At 61.7% G+C, this 24,761-nt stretch overlaps 1 protein-coding gene across 2 annotated transcripts in view; it reads left to right on the top strand.

Annotated features, from left to right (window-relative positions):
- The window catches only part of ACOT7 (acyl-CoA thioesterase 7), a 92,939-nt gene extending 70,260 nt beyond the window's left edge, over window positions 1-22,679 (top strand). The window contains exons 8-9 of one of the 2 annotated variants that reach the window (XM_057533255.1): window positions 5,703-5,887; window positions 22,267-22,679. In XM_057533255.1, coding sequence (XP_057389238.1) covers window positions 5,703-5,887; window positions 22,267-22,365 — 284 coding nt within the window. In that variant the 3' untranslated portion in view covers window positions 22,366-22,679. The remainder of the gene's footprint in view (window positions 1-5,702; window positions 5,888-22,266) is intronic. The other variant, XM_057533256.1, reaches the window with a different exon arrangement.
- The last annotated feature ends 2,082 nt before the right edge of the window (window positions 22,680-24,761 follow it).

Raw genomic sequence — 24,761 nt, 5'->3', positions numbered from 1 at the left:
CCTGCGTCTGTTGCCACGGCTCCTCGCTCTCCCGTCCTCTTGTGAGGACCACTGTGATGACCTGGGGCCCACCTGGTGATCCAGGCTGAGCTCCCACCTCAAAATCCCTAACCTCGTCACACCTGTGAGGTCCCTCTGCGTGTGAGATAACATTTTCACAGCTTCTGGGATTAGGATATGGATGTCTTTGGGGGCCCTTGTTCCACCTGCCACGGTAGTTAAATTCCAGCTGACACAGAGAGGCAGGTAGGGCTCCAGCCCACTTCTGAGCTCTGCCTTTTCCCTGCCCTGTGTCTTACCCTGTGAGCCCTGTGGACAGGACGCTGGCAGAAAACTCGGAGGAGCAAGGGGCTCCCCAGCTCTTGGGGTTTCAAGGCAGCATGAAAAGAAGTGCCCCTCCCTGTGTCCCAAGCCTCCCAGCCGAGGACATGGCATCTCTGAGGTTCGGGGATTAGGGGTGAGCGTGGAGGCAGCAGACTCGTCCCCGCCCCTCGTAGAGCGTTTGCGCTGGAGCTGGGGTCCCCGTGAGCGCAGCTGAGTACCCGCCTCTCCGACAGGCTCACGTGCTGCGGATGCTGAGCTGTGGCCCAGGCCTTCTTCCCCTGCGGGCCGGCCACGGATGTGGTCACACCTCAGTGTCAGGTCCGCACAACTGCTAATGTCCTGGGGACCCAGGGAGGAGGGGCAGGGGTTCGTTGCCGTGTTCTTCACCAGCTGAAGAGCTGGAACTCCCTCGCGGAGATAGTCGCCCATTTTATTCATTTAGACAGCGTCAGAAGCAGCTTCTTGCCCAGTGTAAATGTGCCTGCTGCAGAAAAAGAAAAAGGAAGGGAGTGCTTTGTTTTAAATGTCACTGCTTATTATTACCTTGTTGGAATAACTCTTTTTTTTTTTAATATTTCCACTTTTAATTTATTAGGCTTATATTGACAAAGAAACCATAAGCTCATTTATTTATTTATTTGTTTAATTTATTTATTTTTGGCTGCATGGGGTCTTCATTGCTACACGCAGGCCTTCTCTAGTTGCAGCCAGTGGGGGCTACTCTTTGTTGCGGTGCGTGGGCTTCTTCTCCTTGCAGTGGCTTCTGTTGCGAAGCACAGGCTCTAGGCGTGTTGGCTTCAGTAGTTGTGGCACGCGGGCTCAGTAGTTGTGGCTCGCGGGCTCTAGAGCACAGGCTCAGTAGTTGTGGCCCACAGGCTTAGCTGCTCCGCAGCATGTGGGATCTTCCCGGACTAAGGCTTGGACCCGTGTCCCCTGCATTGGCAGGCGGATTCTTAACCACTGGGCAACCATGGAAGCTCTGGAGCGATTCTTTTCACCCCCTGCAGACACAACAGGGAGTTCTGCGGGCACACTCTCCCTTTGGGTTTGAGATGCCTTTCCCCGGAGGGCTGTTGCAGAAGGGCACTCAGACCCCACCAGAAATGACTGTCCTGGGCTTCTGTCCAGATAACCTAACAAGCGGGAGTGACCTCCCCCGAGAGACGGCCACTCCTGCACCCATTTGCAGATGAGGAAACCGAGGCACAGCAGGTTCCTGGCTTGCCCCCTGCCCACGTTCAAGCCCAGGCCTGTTGGACCCCAGAGCCCGAGGACCGCAAGGCTCCTCCCCAGGGCACAGTAGCCTGAGGGAACTGTGGGCCCCGGGGGCTGCTCTGGGCTCAGAGAGGCTGCCTCTCGTGGAGACACTCGTGGGGACTGTCTGGTTGTGTCAGGGCTAATCTGTCCCTGCTTCCGAGGCTCAGAGGAGAGCTGGGTGGTCCCTTCCTGGCCTCCTTCCCTGGATCCGGAGTGGCCCCAACACCCCACCCCTGTCCAAGGTGGCACATGGCGCCGAGTGCCACCAGGAGGTGCTGTTTCTCCCCTTGAGCAGGTCACCCCACTCTTTTTTTTAATATATATATATATATATATATATATATATAAATTTATTTATTTATTTATTTTTGGCCGCGATGGGTCTTCGTTGCTGCGTGCGGGCTTTCTCTAGTTGCAGTGAGTGGGGCCTCTCTTCATTGCAGCACGCGGGGCTCCTCCTTGCAGTGGCTTCTCTTGTTGTGGAGCACGGGCTCTAGGCGCACGGGCTTCAGTAGTTGTGGCTCGTGGGCTCAGTAGTTGTGGCTCACGGGCTCTAGAGCGCAGGATCAGTAGCTGTGGCTCATGGGCTTAGTGGCTCTGTGGCATGCGGGATCTTCCCGGGCCAGGGCTTGAACCCGTGTCCCCTGCATTGGCAGGCGGATTCTTAGCCACTGCACCACCGGGGAAGCCCCGGTCACTCCACTCCTAAATAAACTAGTCGTCCTCTGGGCGGATTTGGATGTGTGACCTAGTGGAAAAGTCCCCAGGCAGCGTCTCAGCACTTCGGACCGCTCAGTCAGGGCGGAACGCACCTCCCCGCTGCCCCACGGAGCGCCCTGGAGCACGTGGCAGGTCGTGCCCGCTCTGGCGGTTTCTGAGACAAAGTGAACAGCAGCCAAGCTAGACTCGGGCTGGGGTCGTCCCCTGCTCATATGGGCCCCCAGGGTCCCCGGCTCTGACCCCTGTGCCTGGGGGAGGGTGGAAGGAGCCCAGCCTTGCTGGACTGCTCGGGCGGAGGGTGGCCACGATGCTAGTTGAGGCGAAGTGTCTACAGAAGTGTCCCCATCCGGCTGGAGTCTGCAGTGGCCCGCTGTCCACACAGGGCTACGTGTTGGTTCAGGGGTGATGGGGCGCCCGCTCTCATGGGGTTCCCAGGCTGGGAGGGAGGCGAACATCAGACAGGCCATCAAACGGGTTGGGTACCCTGAAGGAGAGGAGCTCTGTTCTAGAAAGAGAGCGACGGGGGGCACCCGAGCTGCCGTGAGAGGGTGGACCGGGCTGGGCAATGGGGCAGGGGTGGCGTGGGGTCTGTGGGGTGGAAGGGGGGGGACTGTAAGGTGGAGGGGGGGTCTGTGGGGTGGAGGTGTCTGTTCCCACAAAGCTGGGACCCATTGCTGGGGACCCTCCACCACTGTGGATTGGCCGCTCTACACTCTTGGGTGCTGGGGGAGCCTAGTGATGTTGCAGTGGCTGGTGGCAGCAGAGGAGGCAGGAGCTGAGGGATTTGGTGGGAGCCTTCCCAACATCTGGGAGCTGACGAACCGTGGACGTGGCTGGAGCTGCCCTGAGGTGCTTCTGACCACCCCATCCCCTGCGAATGACCACAGACCCCGGAAGGGGAGGCCCTCAGCAGCACGGGGGTCTCTCCTTGTCAGTTTCAAATTAGGTCCCAGCCCCTCAGTGACCTAGTCCGTCTTCCAACCTTCAAGCACCTTCCCGTGGTGGCCAGCCAGTGGTAAATAAAGCCTGTGGGCTGTGAGAATAAAGATGTCACCATCTCTGAGAAGTGAAGAAGCTGGTGTTTTGGCTATAATTGAAGTTTTCCCGACTTTTAAGAAGTGATCAGGGACTTCCCTGGTGGTCCAGTGGTTCAGAAACCACCTGCCAATGCAGGGGACAGAGGTTCGATCACTGGTCTGGGAAGATCCCCCCTGCTGTGGGGCAGCTAAGCCTGTGCGCCGCAACTACTGAGCCCGCGTGCCACAACTACTGAAGCCCGCGTGCCTAGAGCCCGTGCTCCGCAACGAGAGTAGCCCCTGCTCGCTGCAACTAGAGAAAGCCCGCATGCAGCAACCAAGACCCAACGCAGCCAAAACAATTTAAAAATTTAAAAAAGAAGTGATCACTGTGTCTCCTACCATGAGTGACACTCGAGATGGCGTCCTCTTGTGTCTAATGCTCATAATCAACTTCTTCGTTGTTTGAAATCACTTTTGATTAGAAGTTTCTTCGGATTTCTACCCGAAATGAGACGTGATTAGCCACGTGGTTGGTGGGGGTGCTTACACAGGAGACAAACAAGGGTGTGTTTCCATTTGTTCTTTGAACAAACGGTCAGTGCTGAAATGCCCCGAATTCACTGCCCTGCATCCCTGCCCCTTGCCCAGGGAGTTCTGGCAGGTTTCCTCTTGAGGGGGGGGGGGTCTTGTCCCTCCCTGCCTCTCGGCTCTTGGGCGCCAAGTCTTCTGTCTGGTCGTGGGTGAGAGGGTGCTGGATGGCACTAGGGGTGGCATGATGGGGACAGGCAGGGACGTCTGGAGACCTTCGGGGATGCCCACCTCCCCTTCCTGCTCCCCTGGAAGCGGCCCATGGGGGCTGTATGGGGGCTGTTCCCAGGGTGGGCTCAGGCGCTTTGCATGCCACAAATAACTGCTCCCGCTTCTGGCTGCCCACGAATAACACGGATAACCGCTCCCGCTTCTGGCTGCCCACGCGCTCACCACCTTAACAGCCACCCGCTGCCCCAACTTGTCTGTCTTCCTGGTCTCTAAACATGTTTTGTGGGGGCCTGTCTCCATGGAGCTGGGACATTGGGGTTCCCGGGGTATTAAAAGGTCCCTGCAGTCAGCACCGGTCAGACCTGGCCAGGGATTTCCTTGAGCCCAGCCCGGAACCAGGCTGCATTTGGGGTGGTGGTCCTGACCACATGTCAGTGGAAAGGATAGTGCTGCATCAGGGTCCAAAACAACACTGCTGGCGGTAATGACCGCACTGCATGCCTCCTGCCACCAGGCAGGAGCCTCGGCACCTGGCTCGTTTCATGCCAGCCCCATAGTTACCCCGTGAGGCAACTTGCTTCTGTTTGTACGAGAAAAGCTGGGCTCCATGAGATGAAGTCGAGGGACGGGAGGGCAAGGCCAGTGGTAGTTGGGAGCCCGTGACCAGGAGGGCGGGGGCAGAAGACATGCTCTAGGGTAGATGTTCAGGACCCAGGGGCATGGGGAGTGCAGAGAGGTTGGGGCGGGGTGGAGGGAGAGCGGGACCCCCAGGACAGTGTTACAGGAACGTGTGACTGTCTACAAGGGAAACTGCTGGTGTGGACGGTGGGGAGCACCTGGGGACCCTGACCGTGGGCAGGGCCGCGGGCGTGTTGTCGGAGGGCAGATCTGCAGCTCAGAGGAGAGCGCTGGTCCAGTGGGCAAGACTGACGGGGCGGGGAGCCTGACGGGACAGACGCAGTCCCGCCTGCACAGAGGGTAGGAGGACGTGGGCCGAAGCGCAGACAGTGGCTCCGGGGGACTTAGGACCATGGTCAGCGTGGCAGCTTGGCCTGACGGTGCATGTGACGCTGCCCTCAGACCAGCATCGGGAACGCTGGAGCCAGGGAGCTGGGGGGCGGGGGGGGGGCCGGGGAGGGCGGAGGAAGGTTCTTTAGTGGCGCTCAGAGCAACTTGGTGAGACAGCCGTGTGGCTTCAGTGGCACAAGTAAGGCCAAAGCATGGACAGTGCAGATTCGTCCTTAACCTGCGGAGGGACCTGAAAGCAGGTTGGGGGCTGGCCCCGAGGGGCGGGACTGACTGGAAGCATCCTTCCAGCAGACGCTGCCTCCCCCGGGGAGTAGAGACCCACGCTTGGGTGGCCACCAGGATCCCTTCGGCTCTAAATGTTTCCCCAAGTGAAGGAAACGCCCTCTCACTGACTAGAAAGGTGAACACTCAGGGGGCTCCGACGTGCTGCCGTTGTGATGTCCTGGCAGTTAGCAGGATGGTCTGTGCCGTCTAACCAAGTGTCTTCCAGCATCCTCGGTACTGCTGATTTCTGCAGCCTCCCTGCCCAGCCCGACCCGGCCGCCTGGCCTCCCTGGGTCGAGGCTTCCCTGACCCGCTGTCTGTGCTCCGCAGGCTGTGTCATCACCATCTCTGGGCGCGTGACCTTCACCAGCAATAAGTCCATGGAGATCGAGGTCTTGGTGGATTCCGACCCCGTGGTGGACAATTCCCAGAAGCGCTACCGGGCCGCCAGTGCCTTCTTCACCTATGTGTCCCTGAGCCAGGAGGGCAAGTCTCTGCCTGTGCCGCAGCTCGTGGTGAGTGGCCCCTCTGGCCCGGGTGTCCCTGGGGGCAGCTGCCCCCGCTGCTGGGCCGGCCCCCTCGGCGCTCGCGGGGCTCCCAGGAGAAACCGAGCTACATGAATCCATTCTGGGCAGCTGGGTCCGCTCAGCTCCTGAGGGGCCCGCGACCTTGGCTGCGGGGCAGGTCAAACGTGAGGCCCCGTCCCTGCGGACTGTGGGGGAGGGACTGGGCAGACAAGGTGAGAGGCGCCCCTTACGAGCTCCTTGCCGTGGGATGAGCACGCCGCCTTGCGGGTCCTGGCACCGTGTACAGGCGCTGGAGTGGGGGTGACGACCCTCCCAGGGTGAGCTCTCGAGGAGGCCCTGGCCTGTGTGTCCTGCATCATGGGGCCAAGCCAGAGCCCTGCACCTCGGGGCTGGGCGTCTGGGCCTCGTGGCCTTTCCCTGCCCTGGCTCCCCAGCCAGGCTCTGCCCTGGGTGTGCAGAGGGCAGTGGCAGGTGGGCGGCCGCCACCGGGAGCAGAGCTGGGGGCTCTGGCCCAGGCACGGATCCTGGTGGGTCTCAGCCACCAGCAGGGTTTGCTCGGCTGCCGTCCTGGGCTCCACAACCCAAGAGGCTGCTATTGGAGCTGCGGGGAGCGGGGTGGGGGGGTGGGGGGGTGGCGGGGCACAGGTGAGTCACTAGCATTTTCTTAATTTGGAAAAGAGAAGGTTGGATCCACTGAACATGTAAGGGTTTCCCTCCCTCTCGCCCCCGGCCCCCTCCTCAGCTCTCGGCGCCCACGGGCCCCCAGCGCTCAAGGCCACAATCCCCGGAGACTTCCGGGGCTCCCACCCCCTCACGCCTGCCCCACGCCAGACCCCCATCCACAGTCTGGCCTCGTCCCTGCCCTGCTTTTCTCCAAAGCACCAGCCCCCCGGCTTGCGGGAGCTGCTCATTTGCCGGTTGTCCCTCCCCCACTGGACTGAGCTTCACCAACTGGAACACATGTGCTCCTAGTGGCTCACTGGGGCTGGAACAGTCTTGGCACTTAGTGGGTGCGGTTGGGAAAATGCGTGAATCCTGCTGTGTGCAAGGCCTGAAGCCAATCCCAGGAGAGACAGGCGGCGTGGACGCTCGGGGGAGCCGGGGAAGCGCGCTGGGCCGGTGGCCTCCACCTGGGGTGGACGTGAAGTGGTGCCCGGGGAGTGGGCAGGAGCCCCCAGGAAGGCCAGTGGGGCAGGGGGCCGTGTTGGGCGGTCGTGGGAGCTGTAATCCCAACACCTTGGCGCGTGCTAGCTGTCGGGGAGCCCGGGAGTCGGGGAGCCCGAGGCGGCCAGCGTCAAGGGGGGGCGCGGGGGGGCAGGGTGGCGAGGAGGCCCAGCTCAGAGGCACGGGGCGACTGTGTGTTGGACGCAGGAATGAACGAGTGAACGAATGAACGATGCCTCCAGATTCCCCTTGAGGCTGATGACAGCTTATGAGCCTCACACATTCCTTACCTATGCCAGTCAGGCTAAGTGCCCCCGCCTGGAGGACGGCCCTGTGCCCGCTGGTTCTGAGTCCTCTGCCTGCTTCTCTCGGCCACCCTCAGCCCAGCAAGGCTGAGGCACTTGGGGAAGGTCACACAGCCGGTCCGCGGGAGCCTGGGTGTAGAGGAAGCCTCCGTTCAGGCTGCTCCTGGTTTGTCTTGAGCCAGACCCTGCGTCTGTCACTAGGGGTCCAGGAGGAAGCCAGAACCCTGGGCGGTGGTTGAGGTGCGGGTGCGGAGCCGAGAAACCTGGGGAGGGGCCAGGGGTTAGGGTCTCGAACGCCTGACGCTTGTGTGGAAGCGACTGGCGGGCGACTCAGGCCCCCCGCCAGCCTCCCAGGGCCCCTGCAGCATCTGCTCCCACGCAGCTCCTGTGCCTCCTGGCAAAGAGCATGTACTGCAGGCCTGTGTAACGATAAACATACCGCGCTTCGGAGCACTTCCTCCTCCAGGCGGGCACGAGGCCCCCGCTTGCTCCTTGCTGTGGCTGAGGATGGCCGCCTGGCCTGCCGCGTAGGTGAGCCCCGCTCCTCTCTGGGGCCTCGCAGGCCCACGGGGGCAGCGCCTCGGTTTGGTGGGGGAGCCGTCTGGCCTCGTCAAGGCCCCTGACGTGGCCGGAGGAGCCTCGGCTGCCCACTGGGCCCTCTCCTGTCCCTCCCCCGTCCTCTGCGGGCCGCCCCCCACTCGCTCTTCGCTGGCATTGGGTCCCCACCCTGGGGGTCCAGTGAGTCGGGGGGGTGCGTGGGGTGGGGCTGTACAGGGCAGGGTTGGTGAACCTGGCCTTAAAGGATGGGGGGCTCCACCGTGTGGAAGGAAGGAAAGGGGAGCCAGGGTGGGCACCGTCCTCAGGCAGGCTCTGCACCGTCACCTCCCCACGTACGACCCCAGGCTGCTGGGGAGGGGTGGACGGTCCGGCAGCTTCGGCCTCTCCCTCCCGAGTCCCCAGCGCTGTAGCCCCCGGCCTCGCATCCCTCCTCCTCCCCACCTCCCACCACTGCCGCCCCCCCCGCCGGAGGGGCCCTGGGCCCGCCTCGTCGGAGCACAAGGACCGGGGTGCCCGTCCCGCCCTCCATCCTGATGGCTTAACAGGATGGCTTCCATCCCGCCTTGGCCCCCCGGCTGATGCACACGCATCCGCCCGACCTCTGTCCACAGGCCTGACCTCTTCCTGCCTTGACCTTTGCAACCACGTGTCTCTGGGTCTCAGACCCCTTCCTCTGGGAACCTTGCCTGCTCCTCTTGGCCCCCAGATGCAGGCTCGCCCTCGTTCTCCCCCAGACCCTTGCTCCATCTCTCTCCATATTGCCACAGGGCCCCTGGGGGACACCTGTCGGCACGGCTGCCCACAACATCTCCCTCCTGGATGCTGAATTCCCGCCCCACACAGGCGAGCCCCTGACCTCTGTCCTCCCTGCCTCCCCAACCTCCAGGCTCCAGCAGAGTGGCCAGATCCAAGGACACTCTCCGTCTTTATCTCACTGGCCTCTCCCTGGCGTTGGCACGCCTCACTGAGAGGGCCTCTGCTGAATGTCCAGATGGCCACCCCATGGCCCCGAAACACGGGGCTCTGACAGATCCCAACCTGCACCCTGCCCTCCTTGGGTGGTTGGGACCAGGCCCCGGGCCTCCTTGCTTTACTCTCCCATATGGGCTGCCACGGCTGCCTCTCTCCACAGGGTCTCAGCAGGCGTTTCAAACGTAACATTCCAATCTGAACCGTTGTCTCCCAGCTGCCTCCCCCCAAAACTCCCACTCCTCCTGGTGGATTCCCTCCCGGTGAGCCTGGGAACTGGGCTGGCCCCTCTCTCCCGCTTAGCCCCAAGCTGTATGCCCTCCCCCATTCCTGCTGCCCTCGCCCTGACTCTGCGCTGCATCCTGGCAAGTTTTTCAGAACAGAATTGCGTTGGCCGCCTCTCCCGCCTGAACTGCTCAGCGGCTCCTCGGTGCCCTTGGCACGGGGTCCAGCCAAGCCGGCCGCCTCTGTTCCTCAAATCCCAAACTCAGTCCCGCCTCAGGGCCTTTGCACTTGCTGTTCCTCTGCCTGGACACCTTCCCTCAGATGGTCACGACAGCAGCTCCTTCCACCGTTTCTCAGATATTTCCTCCTTTGATGACCTTCCCTCCCCTCTCTGGATAAAGCCTTACTCCGCACACCCACCCCATCACCCAGAGACTCTTTGCCGTTGCCTGGAAACCGGCCTGGAGTTGGTGAGAGAGAGAGCAAAAGGAACTGAGAGGGCTGGGGGCCGAGCTGGCCTCTTGTAGCGGGAGAGGAGGGGCAGGGACACACCCGAGGCCCCCCAGCTGCTAGAGGGCAGGCCCGGCCCAGGACCAGCCTTCCGGCCGTCCGGGCCCTTTCCTCTACCATCAGCTGAGGGAGAGTGGGGCCTGCGGGACACCCCAAATGGCCCTGAGACCAAGGATAGCCAAGGAGTCGGGACCATCTTCATTTTGAAAAGGCTCCCACAGAGTACATGCCGGTGGACATGGTGTCCCGGCAAGGTCTGCATTCCGGCCGTAGCCGGCTGTAGTGTGCGCCCTCCCGGGAGCCCAGGAGCTGCCTCGGGCCTGATTGGAGCTTGCTATGGCTACCCCCTCCGCCCTGCCCGCACCCCAGAGCTCAGGCTGCTGGGGAGCCCAGTGCCGCAGCCAGGGTGGGGGGGGCAGCAGTCTGGGCTCAGGGAGGAGAGCCTCCGGCCCCGGGCTCCAGTCCGCACGGAGAGCCCTTTGTGGAGGAGCCCGTGACCTTCCCAGAGCTGGGACGCTCTCATGGGGCCGGGCTGGTCTGTGAACCCTGGGGGCTGTCTGTGCCCTTTCCAGAAACCTAGGGACCTGGGGGTCAGGGGGTCGGTGCAGGAGGGGCTGCAGGGGGTTAGGGGAAAGTCACCTGCTTGAATGAAGGGGAAGGGAGGGTGACCGAATTCCCGGGTCTGAGGGGCCGGTGGTTGGCAGTGGCCACATCTTCCCGCTGGCCGGCTGCGTGTCGATCCAGGCTATTGTTGCTAATTAAAGATGGGCTTTGATTCTTCACTGAGGTGTCCTGGGGCCCACCGATGTGGATAAAAATAGCCTCTGGGGGGAGGGCAGACTCCCTAGCCTCCAGCCCAGCCTCCGCGGCGCTCACTTGGGAACCACCGACACCACGTTGTCTGCCTCGCAGCCCACGTGTGCCTGCGTCGGGGCTCAGCCCTCCCCACCCCTGCTGTCAGCACTTATCCTCCTGTCTATTTTTAGCTCCGGTCCCCAGGGCCCGGCTGACACGGAAGGCAGCGTGGCTGTTGGAGTTCTTCTTGATGAATATTTTATGCTGGGGAGGGCCTACTGCACCGCGCCCGCCCGGCAGCTGCCGGCACTTCCAGGCTGCTTATTAGAGGAGGCAAGCGCGGGACGCGGAACCAGCCAGGCCCAGGCCCTGCCTCCCTCTAAAGGCCTCCCTGTGGCCGTGCCCTCTGACCTCGGGGGTGGCGGACAGACCCACCCCACCTTCCGGCGCTGGAGAGGCGGCCCGTGCAGAGGGACGTGGGGGAACGCCACCGAGGTGGCTCCCTGGGACCCGGCTCCAGACCGGCCCCAGCACCTCCCAGCACCTCCCAGCACCTCCCAGCACCTCCCGGCACCTCCCAGCACCTCCTATGGGCGACTTCCCAGCCCGGGTGTGGGAAGCCTTTTCAGTCTCCAGAAGCGTGAGAACCCGATGGACAGACTCTGTGTTGAAGCCAGAGCAAGCCCGTCCTGGGCGCAAGGCCGGCCTCTGTTCTCTCTGGTTCACATGTGGGCGCTGCAGCCCCCGAGGCCCCGGGAGACTCGCGTGCGGGAGAGGTCGCGCTCTCGACAAGGGAGAAGCCTGGGCTCCATCGCAAGCACGCAGGCGACGTGGGTTTTGAGAGAGCACGTTCACAGCTGCTTCTGTGGGTCATTTGGAATAGGAATGTTTTCCCCAGCGGGCCGAGCGGCACGGCCACGGCACGTGGAGGAAGCGGAGCAAGGTCTTTCCAAAGCCGGTTTGCTTGGCTCCCAGAAAACCCAAACCACAGAGCGGCCTGCGGCGCGGGGGTCTCGGCCGCTGCTTGTAGACCCTCGCCTCCCGGTCCACACGGACAGCTGGCGTGCAGAGGACAGGGGCCCGGACCCTGGGACCTCCGTCTTCAGCCACTGAAGTGACAAGTCGGGATGAAAGCGGGGGCAGTGAGGAAATCGGGGTGGCAGCCGGCCTTCCCTCTCGCAGCCAGTGGAGCTCTGCCAAGAACACGGCAAAACGTGTGCTTCTGCGCTTTGCTTCCACTGTACATCACACCCGGACCTCAGGGCACCCTCGAGGGCCAGTCGCCACCAGGTTTCCTGAGCGCCCACTCCCTAGGGCCAGGTGCCCGCCGAGGCCATTCTCTGTCTCCTGGGAGGGGGCCGGCAGGGTGGATGCCCGCGGTGCCCACAGCAACGATGGTCCCATGGGAGGCAGCTGAGCGTTCACGAGGTGCCGACCGGCCTCCCCGGTGGGTGTCAGGGTGGGTTGTCCTAGCCCAGAGACAGGCCACAGTGACAGTGATGGGCAGGGACTCGCCCAGAGTCCAGTGGCCGGCCCTGACATGGAGTTGACCTGGAGCAGACCCTGAGCCCCTTGGCCATGGCAGCCCCTTCCAGTCTCTGAGCCTCCGTTTCCCCACCGGAGCCCCACCCCGGGCCGGCAGGTCCTCTGTGGTCTCGGCACCATCTCCGTGATCTAACCAGAGAGCTCCTCGCTACTTTGCACCGAAGAGGAAGCACGGGGCCAAGGCTTCCGGCAGTGGTCAGCTCCTCGACCCTAGGACCCGGGCCTGGCGGTGAAGGGGCCTGGCATGCTCCCAAGGGCCCGTTCCTCGAGATGAAGCAGCAGCAGCGGAGGCGGCCACCACCTCCCCCAGGCACGGCCAGCCCTGCTCTTTACAGCCTGTCACGGCGAAAGGAGCGTACGTCCCGCCCCCAGGGAAGGGAGAGGGCCCTCCCACGGGGCTTGTTTTGGACTGGGGGCCCCAGGTGGCCCCACGGCTCGGGGAGACACCTCTGTCCCGGACATTCGGTGTGCTGGAGTGATTTCTCCTGGCTCCCTGATTGAAGACGCTCAGGCGTACTGGCGCACAGCAGGACTGACGCGTCTGTTCCCGGAAGGGCCCGGGGAGCCACGCCAGTGAGGGAGGCTGTGCCCTTGCTGCCCGTCCTCAGGAGCGAGTCGGGGACTAGAATGTTCGCGAAGCTTCTTGACCCCATGTCCTCTCTCTCCCTCCCTTGGCTTTGGAGGCCTAGCAGGGAGTCTGCCTTGTCATGGGAAAATGCCAGAATCCTGAGGCTGCTCCTGTCCCCTGAATGGGTGGTGTCTGGGAACCTGTAGTGGCCTGTGAGTCGCACCTCCCCCTGGAACCAGGGGTGTGGGTACCACAGGGGTCGTGGATGAGAGGGTGCGGCCCCCGCCAGCCTGGCTCTCACCTCCGCTCTGCCATGAGCCCAGACTCTTCCTCTGACCTTCTTAACCCGTCCAGTCTTCACGTCTCCTGAAGATCCCGGGTCCCCGACGGCTCTGGGCTGGCCTCTTTGTGGAACAGCAGTGCTCTGGAGAACACTCAGTTCACATTCAACAGTCAGCTCCAGAAGAGGGCCCAAGGCACCGATGACACGCTTTTTCTCGTTAAAACGTTGGTAGGTTCTACCTCTGGAACATCAGCTTCTTGTTGCTTCAGTGCTCTGTCTCCAAATCCAGGTGACCCCAGCTGTTGTGATTTCTATAGAAGGTGAAAGCCCGAGGCAGGCTCTCAGGGGCCCTGTTAGGCCTGACCCCGGATGGTGCTGGAAACACGGCTGCAGGAAGAGAGGCCCGTGGGCAGAGGGTGCAGCGGAAAGAGGAGAATCCCAGCTAGAGTCGGGACAGCTTTGATTCACTGTGGCCCCCCTGGAAGGTGACTTCGAAGCTGGGGAGAGGACTGTGAAGGTCACTGGGCCCAGGCAAGGGCCACGGCCGCAGGACCTGAGAGGGTCTTTCAGGAGGGTGAGCTCATGCCCGATGTATCCTGGGGTGGACCACAAGGCCGCCCCCCCATGTGAGAACCGTGGCTTCTTGTCAGCCTTGTGCTTTCTCTGTGAGGTGGCGTGGAGTCCCCTGGCAAAGGCCTGCCAGGGACAGGGATACTTCTGAACCCTGTGCTCAAAGATGCAAGGAAGAAACAGACCCCGGAACCCCGCAGTGGGAGGAAGAACGCAGAAGGATCTCCCCGCTCATGTGCACACACAGAATCAGAGAACAGCATGCCGGCCCTGCCAGCAGGAGAGGAGATGCTTCCTCGGGGGCGGGAGGGGGTTGTCCCCGCCTAAGTGTGCCGGACGCCCCACCTTGTGCCTCTGTCACCAGCGCAGGCCCCTGCCGAGCCCCTGGGTGGTCTGAGCCTTCTGGAGTTGCTTGGGGACAGAGGTTGCCTGAATGTGTCCATTGAGCAGACTCTTTAACACACAGTCACACTGATTTGGAATTAAGGCCTTCTTGCTGCAGTCTTTGTTGGTTTGCTCGTTCACTCAGCAAATGCTTTCCGGGCCCTGCCGTGTCCCAGGCCCCGTGCTGGCCTCAGACAGACAGCAGGGAAGACGCCGACACGAGTGGGCACACGCAGGGCCAGAGGCTTGCAGTGAGGACGCCGCCCCTGGCCGGGGCCCAGCCCGTGGGAAGGGCTCAGAAAAAGGCGGCGAGGACCTTATAGCTGTCGTCTGGTGGGGACAGCCGTGTCCACACAGCTGGTACAGGGGCCAGTGCTGTGAGCAGGGCCTGTGTCCCCTCTCCCAGCGGAGACTGGTACCCGTCGCTGCCCTTTCCCAGGCAGCGCCGGAGCTCCCTGCCTCTTCCGTAGCCTCCTCTTGGCCCTTCCGCAGGGGAATTTCATGACCGCACACAAGGGCAGTGATTTCAGGGGCTGAGCTGGTGCTATGGCGTGAGGGGAGCCCCTGGCGAGGGTGTCTACAACTCCCCATGGCGGTCCCATCATTAGAGGCTTGGGGCTGCGTGTGCTGGTGGTGGTGGTGGTGAGACCCAGCCTGCGGCCGCTGGGAGCTGGGCCCCCGGACAGCGGCTTCCCGGGTGCCCAGCCCAGCACCCCTGGGGTCGGGGTCTGCAGGTGGAGCTGCACTTGGGGGACACAGCTGCCTGCGGGGCTGGGGGCTCCTGGACACCCCCATGCACAGAGCCCCTCGCCATGCCACGCCACGCCGAAGGGCCCCAGTAGTTGGAGGACGTCTTAATTGCCTTCATGATTGTCCCAAGATCCCTCTTGTCTCCTGTTATGAAGACCGGAGAGGCTGTGCTGCATGGCTTCCTAATTAAGAAGGTCTGTGTCCCTCAGGCTCACAGGAAGTTGTTATATCACCACTGGGAACCCGCTTCGCACCAGACGTTCGTTAATTACAAAAAGGACAAGCTCTTGATTTTACTGAGGGTGGAACTTAGTCACTCATCCTCCCTGCCAAGTTCCAAATGTGTGTTCTGGAAGCACAGAAAATGCAAAATGGAAAACATTTGGTTTGCACTGACAGGAGCCCGGAAGACAGCGTTGGCAGGAAGCACGGGGGGTGGGGGAGAGAGGGGGAGAAGATGCACATCGGAGGCCCGGAGCCAGCGGGCGGGCGGGAGCCAGCGGGGCGCCCAGAGCACAGAGGGGCCGGCCCTGGGACCCTCCCCTCACCCCCACGTCCCTGGGGCTGTGTGACGTTCCAAAGGCCCAGCTGCCTTAAGGTGACCCCCAGGGCCATTCGCCCTCCTCCCAGGGCAGTGGCTATGGGTCGGCAGACAGGAGCGCACTTGGCCTCTAAGGCCATTTGTGATGACAGTAGTTCACGAGCGTGCACGTGCGCACGCACACACCTGCGGTGTGACTGCCGTGCGCAGAGAGCGGCCCGCACTGGCAGTGCAGGAAACCCTTTGCCACGTCACCTCCTTGAGAACCCCATTTTACAGGTGGGAGGACCTGGCCCTGGGGAGGTGGGCAGCGTCTCTTGAGGCCACACAGCAGGTCCCTGTGACCCTGTGGTCTTCACCACCCCTCCACTGTCCCTTCCACCAGGCAGGTAAACAGGGGTCACCACGCCTTGAGCGGCCTGTGGGCCCCTTTGCTGTCACCTCTCCTTTTTCATACCCACAGGGGGCCCCCCAAGGCTGGGGGAAGGGCTGCCGAGAGCCACTTGCGGTGGGCGGGGGTCGTGAGCCCTCCTCCCTGCCAACAGCTTCAGGCACTTGAGGGAAAATGTGATTTCCCACGGAGGAGCTTTGTCCTTCTCCCCATCACCTCCAACCCCCATTAAAAACAGCAACAGCCAACAACTTATGTATTTATTTACTTTGCCGGATGGAGGGAGACGGGCTGCGAGGAGGCGAGGAGGCGGCAGCTGGGCCGTGGGCGGGGCCGCGTGCAGGGAGCCATCTGTCTCGTTCTGTCCGCTCCGTGCCCAGCAGGGAAGTGGTGGCCCCGCTTAGTCACTTGGCCAGGAGAGCTGTTTATCAGAGCTCGTGGCCCTGGGGAGACTGAGTGTCCACCAGCCAGCAGGGCAGGGCGCCCACCTCCCCAGAGAGCAGAGAGGCTGCTCTGCTCACCTCTGGCTCTGTTTCCCCCTGGGGTGGCGGCCAGGGCCTGTCTTCATAAACGTGTGCCCTCGCTGGGCACCTTCCAGGGCAGGCCGGTGAGGAGGGCCGTCAGCATTTGGGGTGGCAGCACCGAATCCTCAGAGCCTGGAAGGTGCAGCACAGGCCGCCGTCCCCAGAGGCGAGAAGAGGGATGAGCCCTTGTCTGGCTCCTTCCTCCCGGGCCTTGCAAGTGGCTCGGCCACGCTCTCCAGCTGGCCAGCTGCCTGTGCACCCATCATCAGGCGGCGTGGGGTCTGTCCGAGGGCAGCTCCTGGCTGATGAGTTAGCTGCAGGATACCGAGCGTCAGAGACTCAGGGCCGCAGCTCCGAGCCCAGTGCTGGGCGCGGGCCCCTCCCTCCACTGAGCAGAGACTAGAATGTACCCTGTCTTGTACCTGCACCTTGGCCTAGGCCCCTCCTCAGGTCATGCTTTGAGAGGAGAATCCAGAGCCTTTGGTGCACCCGTTCTGGACACGTGGTGGCCCATTGGCTGCCGAGGGGGTGAGTAGCTGCAGTCGTCTGGAGTGACCCGGTAGAGGGCTGGGCTCGTCACAGCTGCACATCAGGGCCTGGTGGGACAAGGGGAGGCAGATGAGGTGCCCACCCTGTGTGGCACGACCCGGAAGTGGACACCCTGCCCACTGCCCCAGAACCGGCCCTGATGAGGACCCAATATGGTCCTCCCCTGGCTTCTAGATGCTGTGCTCCCCCCAGACATTCACCCCTCACTCCCAGAGCTTATGACCTAGAGAGGGCATTCCTCGTGAGTGTGGGGGGAGCATGGGGGTCGTGGCCCCAAATGTGATGGAAGGGCCGGCACTCTTGTTCGCGTGTGTGGAGATCCGGAGGACGCTCGGGCAGCCGCATGTGGCCCACTGGCACTCACAGGACCTGGCAGAAAGGGAGGGCGCAGCGCCCGTCTGCTCTTCGCCTCTAGTGCCCAGGCAGCTCCTCGGGGAGGCGCCTGGCTCCGAGGCTGGGACAGGAACGCACCCCTGCCCCGGCCTGTCCCCTCCCGGATGGAGAAGAGCCACGGGCGCTGGGCCGCTGCAGGCCCAGGGGGCTCTGGCTCATTCTGGAGGGTCCCCAGGGTGACACAGGAGGGCCACTGCGTGCCCTGCTGCCCACCGACAGGCCCGCCCCGAGAGCCCGTCAGCAGAGGCTGGTCTGGAGGGCGGCAGCAGCTCAAACCGAGGCTCTGCCACTTAGCAGCTGTCGCTTGGGCCGCTCGCTCAGCCTCTGCCCCGCGTCCTCATTGGTGGGAGGGGAGCGTGACAGCTCTGGACCCCTCCTGGGTTGTTACACAGACTCTCATGGGCTGGGTGGTGCCCGCACGCCTTCCCAGGAACCCTCCCCAGGACCTGGCCCTCGAGACCACCTTGCCCTGCTCTCCTCTGTCTTTGGTCCCTGCCATCGTCACGTTCCTAGTGCTGCGTCGGCTACCTCTCTTCCCGTGTGTTGTCAGCTAGCGGGTCAGCTCCCCAGGGCAGGGTCCCGCAGGGGGTGGTCTGTGTGCTTGTGGGGAGTGCACGCGTCCAGGCCCGGGCGCCGTGGCGGGCAAAGTGCCTGGTTTAAATCAGTGAGCATCACCCCCGCCCTGGTGCCCCTCCCTCATGTGCCCGGACTTGGGTGGGGGCACCGCCCTGCTGAACCTTCCCTTTGACGTTCTGTAAACTAGGATGGCACTTGTGCCTCTGGGGTGCTTTTGAGATATAATTACACACCGTACAGTTCCCCTGCTTAAAACGTACAATCTGCGCTTCCCTGGTGGCGCAGTGGTTAAGAATCCGCCTGCCAATGCAGGGGACACGGGTTCGAGCCCTGGTCCGGGAAGATCCCACATGCCACGGAGCAACTAAGCCCCGTGAGCCGCAACTACTGAAGCCCACATGCCTAGAGCCCGTGCTCCACAACAAGAGAAGCCACCGCAATGTGAAGTCCGCGCACCGCGACAAAGAGTAGACCCCGCTCGCCACAGCTAGAGAGAGCCTGCGCACGGCAGCAAGACCCAATGCAGCCATTAATTAATTAATTAATTATTTTTAAAAAGGAGGGACTTCCCTGGTGGCGCAGTGGTTAAGAATCCGCCTGCCAGTGCTGGGGACACGGGTTCGAGCCCTGGTCCGGGAAGATCCCACATGTCGTGGAGCAACTAAGCCCGTGCGCCACAACTACTGAGCCCGCGAGCCACAACTACTGAAGCCCACACGCCTAGAGCCCGTGCTCCACAACAAGAGAAGCTGCTGCAATGAGAAGCCCGCGCACCGCAACAAGGAGTGGCCCCCGCTCGCCACAACTAGAGAAAGCCCGCACGCAGCAACGAAGACCCAACGCGGCCAAAAATAAATACACAAATAAATTATTTAAAAAGAAGACGGAAAAAAAAAAAAAAAAAAAAGAAGACGGGGACTTCCCTGGTGGTGCAGTGGTTAAGAAACCGCCTGCCAATGCAGGGGACACGGGTTCGATCCCTGGTCCGGGAAGATCCCACATGCCACGGAGCAACTAAGCCCGTGCGCCACAACTACTGAGCCTGCGCTCTAGAGCCCACGAGCCACAACTACTGGGCCCATGTGCCACAACTACTGAAGCCCGCGTGCCTAGAGCCCGTGCTCTGCAACAAGAGAAGCCACCACAATGAGAAGCCTGCGCGCTTGCAACTAGAGAAAGCCCACGCACAGCAACAAAGACCCAAAGCAGCCAAAAAATAAATAAATAAATAAATAAATTTATAAAAAAAAAAAAAAAAAAAAAGAAGACGGAAAGAAATGCTTGCATTTCTTTAAAAAAAAAAACCCGAAAGACACAGTGCACCGCCAATCTTCATCCCTCCCCCAACCCCTGGCCACCACTAATCTGTGTTCTCTGTCGAGTTGCCTGTTCTGGACGTTTGTGTAACTGGGCTCACACGTGAGGTGGGCCTTTGTGCCCGGCTTCTTTCTCCCGGGGCTGTCGGCCAGCTCTGAGGGCGTGCCACAAGCTGACCTCAGGAGAGGGTGGGCAGCGCTTCCCATTCAGCCACCCCCAAGATGGGAGTGAGGTTCCTTAGGAAAAGGGGTCCCCGGCTAAATCACTGTGGGACAGCCCTGATTAAACACCGTTAAACAGGTTTATTTGACTTCAAGATTTTGACCTGTGTGCATCATTAGCTGGGAGAGGCTAATTAGCATTCAGGTTTCCAGACCCATTTGGCCACAGATCATCAAGAAGTCTTCATCTCCCTTTTGGAGCTGGGAGACAGAGACCCGGGATGCAGGAGGCCACAGAGCCCGCACTCCTGCCACAAGCTTGCGGGCAGTGGTGTCAACGCAAACGGAACGGTGGTGTGCGTCCTCGAGGGAAAGAACCCAAGTGCGCAGTGTGGGCGGCCCCGAGGGGTCAATGGCTAGGTGGCCGCAGAGGGTGGGCTGCTCCCCGGGCGTCTCCCGGGCCCAGCAGCCCTTCCTCAGTCCCAGTGCCAGCCCCCCCCCCCAGGCCCTGGCCTCACGTGGGCCATCCTTGCCTGACAGACAGGACGCCAGCTCCTGAGCTCACGCCAGCACCTCCACGGGGCCGTTTGCCACCCTCCCTGGGTCCCCTCCCTGCTCCCTGGAGCCCCAAGGGCACTTGGCTGATGACCCTGGCACTTAGGGACCCAGTTCTCACCCGAATCCCACATCTGCTGGTTTCCAAGACCACTGATGGGCTGGAGAAACAGGAAGCCCCTCTCGCGAGGCAGGTCCTGGCTCCGGGGGGCTCTGCAGAGGGCCTGGTAGCCGCCCCCTCTTGGTCCTGCTGCCTTACCCAGGCCAAGCTCACACTCTCTTGCTTCTGAGAAATCTTTTTCTTTCTAATAAGCCCTTGCCTTCTTTCCCCTGCCCCCGAGATGGCAACTCCACCAGCTAGAAGGAGGGCCTGCTCCAGAACCCCAGCGGAGAGGGGCGGGTTTTTAGAGCTGGCAGGAGCCTTGGAACGTGGTCCAGACCCTGCACTGCCCTCCTCCAGCTCTCCTCTCAGCCAGCCCCACCAGGCCCCGACTCCCCGGTTCCCAGCTCTGGGACCCCATAGGCACTGATGGGGTCGTCTGCAAGGCAGGCAGGAAAGCCGGCTACACCCCTCCTCCCACTAAGGAAGGGCTGTGCCTTCGGGCTGCAGGTGGATGGGAGCCACAGGTCTCCTCAGCCATGCCAAGCAAGTTCCATATAGGGGAGGGGGAGGAAAAAGCCCCCACTGTTCTAGCCTGGTGGCCTTGACCTTGCATTCTTGGCCGCTTTGGCTGTCCCCCATTTGGAACAGGGATGGAGATGGGGAGGGGCCAGGGTCCTGCTACCCAAAGTGCTCTGCGGGCAGCAGCATCGCATCACCTGGACCCGTGTTAGAAACGGGTCTCAGGACTTCCCTGGCGGCGCAGTGGTTAAGAATCCACCTGCCAGGGCAGGGGACACAGGTTCGAGCCCTGGTCCCGGAAGATCCCACATGCCGCAGAACAACTAAGCCCGTGCGCCACAACTACGGAGCCTGCGCTCTAGAGTCCGCGAGCCACAACTACTGAGCCCGTGTGCCACAACCACTGAAGCCTGCGTGCCTAGAGCCCATGCTCCACAACAAGAGAAGCCACCACAATGAGAAGCACGTGCACCACAAGGAAGAGTAGACCCTGCTCGCCACAACTAAGAGAAAGCCCGTGCGCAGCAACGAAGACCCAATGCAGCCAAAAATAAGTAAATAAATTTATGAAAAAGAAAAAAAGAAAGAAACGGGTCTCAGCCTCTAACCCCCAGACCCACCGGGTCAGAATCCACATTTACAAGATCCTCAAGTGATTCGTGCATACGTGAACATTTGAGAGGCCCCGATCTAGCACATTCTGCCTGGATGTGTGCAGAAACCTTGGGCTGGGCCCAGCAGGATGTGGACTTGTGTTCGTGGGGTGCCTTGGGCAGCAGGGGCTGGAGGACTGGGGGGTCTTGCCCGTTTAGAACTGACTGCTGAAACAGAACAGTTCATCTCCCTGTGCTGTTTCAAGTCAAATTGAGTAGCCTCAAATTTTATTTTTAAAAAGTCAGCCAGAGGTGAAACCAGAGCAGGCCTTCAATAAAGTGTCTTGGAAAAGCCACCATTTTCCATGTCTGCCCCGAGACTCTTCAGACAGGAACCAGAACCACTATAAGAAGCACAGTCGCAGTGCTTCAGAAACCCGAATGTTCTCCTGGCTCCGAGCCGCAAGGTTTGACGCTTTACACCTGGTGACATTTAGAGAACAATTTCTGAGAAGGCTGAGGGGGAGGAAGTATTTGGTATGACCTGACATTCCATCCTCTGGCTGATCGTTCTCTCTTCTGCCAATATACCATTTGTCTGTAAAACCCTTGGGCCAAAAATAGCTGCTAGGGCTTGGTGTCATTGTGGATGAAGGGCAACTGCCCCATTTCTTTGGCTTTCAGACACCCTCAAAGTGTCGCAAGGCACTGTCATCCCAAAGGAATTCGCACAGCTCTTTAAGCCCGAATCCCTGGCCCCGGGCGGCAAGAGAGAACTTTGCGGTGGGACAGATGGGGCCTTGGGAAGTGACCCCCTGATGCTGCCGCAGTGGACCTCTCTGGCCAGGGCCACACCACTTAGCGGCCAGGCCAGGCCACTCTCAAGAGTGAGAGGGGGCACCGTTCGCCATCCTGCTGGGTTGGCAGGCACAAGCCAGGACTGTCCTGGGCAAAACCCAGCCCTTGGCCAAGTCCCGCTGGTCACTCGGGGACCTGGCTTCTTAGGTTGCTCAGAGGAAGGAAGCAGCAGAGGAGAGGTGAGGAGGACACCAGGTGCCACTTCCTAGGCGTCTGTGCAGGCCAGGGCTCGCTGCCCACAATGTGGTCGCTCACTCTTGGTACAGTAAAGTGGCCTTCTCAAGGTCACCCAGCCCGCACCGCGTTTGTTCCCACTTCCCTTCGGGGCAGAGACGGAGAGCAGCTGGCATTCCCTGGGAATGGCGCAAACGTGCGGGTCCCCCTTTTCCTTGCTCTGGCTTGGCTCTGCTTTAGGCCTCCCCTCCCACGTTTCATCAACTGCATTTTCAGCTGAAGTTCATTACCAAAATGGCGCTGGGCTCAGGATTCGGCCTGCTGTGGAAGGTGACACGGGGAGGGATGCTCGCTGTGGGCTGTCAGGAAGGTGGGGCCTGGGCCGGGTTCTCTGTGCCCTCGGGCAGGGGCGGGGTGGGGCAGGGCCCAGGCTAGCCTGCAGTCACAGGTTCTCTAACCTGCCTGCTTCTCTGTGTGTGGTCCGCAGCCCGAGACTGAGGACGAGAAGAAGCGCTTTGAGGAAGGCAAAGGGCGGTACCTGCAAATGAAGGCAAAACGACAGGGTCAAGCGGAGCCTCAGCCCTAGACGCCCCCTCCTGCCGCTGGGGCCTGGAGCAGCCCCCAGCGTCTCATCATTTAGAAGTTACCCCTTGGCCAAAAACCCAGTTCACGTTGACAGCTGGTGGTGTGTGAAGTATTCGTCTCGCAGTGTTAACCTGTGTTAACCTCTCCTGGAAACCTATACACCAAAGCTTTATTTATATCATCCCAGTGTAAATGCTACACAGTATTGTCCCGATGCCCCAAGGCATTCCCTGGAAACCCTGGGGAATACTGGGGCGCACGCTGTACGGTATGGAAAGAGTCCAGCATCATTAATAAAGCTGCTGTTTGGCTGGACCTTGGTCTGGGTGGTCGCTTGTCTTGCGCGGCTGCTCTCCCCGGGGTGTGGGGGGCTGTGGGCTCCCATGGGTCCCCCCTTCCTCAGGGCCACCCTCCCGCCCCCGCCTCTGGGTGCCTGTACCTGCACGTACCCCAGAACCTCGGGCACAGCGGCACCCACTTGTGTTTGCCCGACGGCTTGCTGGACAGAGAGAGAGCACCCCTTCCTCCCTTCCCACCCTCCAACCCCCTCCCGGGCCCTGGTTCCGTGTCCTGGCTCTGAGGCCCCACCGGTGTCCCACTGGCCTTCCTGTCGATGGGGGCTGGGGTGCTTTTGTGAGGACGCAGGCAAGGAGCAGGGCAGAAAGAGCCGGGCTCAGCCAGACCAGACCACAGCTCAGCATGGGGCAGCCCTGCCCTGGGCCTGGCCTCTGCTCCCTGGAGGCAGCTGAGACACCTCAGAGCAAGAGGCAGGGATCCTGCTGGAGGGAGCCTCCCCAGCTGATGCCAGGGCCCCTGTGCCCGACGTGGGAACCCCCAGCCACTCGGGCAGGGGGGTTATTGGGAAGGCTCATGGGGTGGGGGTCCGAGGGGCAGTGTGTGTGTGTGTGTGCGCGCGTGTGCACGTGTGTCAGCATCCGTCTCTGCACACGTGTGTGTGCACATGTGAAGTATGGGGCTGTGTGTGTGCACCTGGCCAGCAGCCTCAGGGCAGATACGCTGCCAAGGCCACTCCAGCTCCCCAGCCCCAGCCCCAGCCCCAGCTGAGAAAGGCCCCTCCACCAAGCACTCCCGGTCACCATCGCCTGGGAGAACGCTCCTGACCCAGGCTGGTCCCCGAAGCCTGGGGATGAGACTGGCCACCGACAGCTACGGCCTCACGCAGGGCTCCCTCGGGCCCCCGACAGAGAGAACATGGCTCCAGATGTGCAGAAACGCCCGCCAGGACCTTCGGAATCCGTCTCGGGCCCCAGTCCTGGCTGACGGGGTTATTTCCTGCCTGGGAGCAGGGGGCGGGAACAGACCACAGCAGGCCACGGCAGCCCCACCCTGCCCCCCGGCCCCCTGGAGGCTGCCTCAGCCTCCCCAGCTCCACCCACACCCTGTGCCAACTTCCTGAAGGCCATAGGCGGTGCCCTGGGCAGGGAGTGGTGCAGAGGCGAGCCAGCCCAGGCCGGCCAAAGCCTTGGCCTGAGAAACCAGAGTCGGCCATGCCAGCCCCAAAGTGCCTGGGCCCTGGGCTTCCCCACGGTGGCCATCAGAAGCTCATCTCCCACCTGCCCCCAGAGCCAGCTAAGCCAGGGGCAGGGGCACGAGTACAGGCGGCCGTGGTGAGCTGGGCTCGCTCGTGGAGGTGCACTTGGGGCCACAGGCGTGGGGCAGGCTGCCTTCTGCCAGCTGGGCAGCGGCCTGGCCCATGCTCTGGATGGCTGGATTGCCTGTTTGCCTTAGAAATGCCACACTTGACTACCAGCTACCCTGTGTCAGCCTCCTACTGCTGGTGCCCTATTTACAACCAGGGTCACATGGGCAGGGAGCTGGCCTGTCCACGGAGAGCTCATCAGGGGCCCTGACCACCCAGAAGCCACACACAGGGAGTGCATGGCCCAGGACACACCGTTTACCAGCTCTGCTTCACTGCGGAATCTTGCTATACAAACACTTTTACTTTTGTCTCATGAGACTGATCCTGGGGACTTCCCTGGCAGTCTAGTGGGTCTAGTGGTTAAGACTCCACGCTTCCAATGCAGTGGGCGCGGGTTTGATCCCTGGTCAGGGAACGAAGATCCCACGTGCCGCGCAGCGCGGCCAAAAAAAAAAAAAAAAAACCTGATCCCAAGACTCACTCTGGGCCCCCTAAAGCTGCTTCTAACTCCCCAGCTGTTTCTGGGGTGTGGAGGAGATGGTGTAGGTGGGCACAGAAGCCAGGCTATGGAGTGGTACAGGCAGCACTGGCTGCATTTGGTTGAGTCCAGTCCTGAGCAGATGCCCGCCTTCCTCCGGACACAGGGCTGGGCACTTGTGGACGCTCCCAGTTGTGGGGCAGGACAGTGCCCTGCGGGGCAGCCCAGAGTGACTCTGGAAGCCTTTCGTCCAGGG

Source organism: Balaenoptera acutorostrata, chromosome 1 (assembly GCF_949987535.1).
Source record: "Balaenoptera acutorostrata chromosome 1, mBalAcu1.1, whole genome shotgun sequence".
Classification (NCBI taxonomy): Eukaryota; Metazoa; Chordata; class Mammalia; order Artiodactyla; family Balaenopteridae; genus Balaenoptera; species Balaenoptera acutorostrata.
This window is presented reverse-complemented; position numbering and strand designations above follow the sequence as displayed.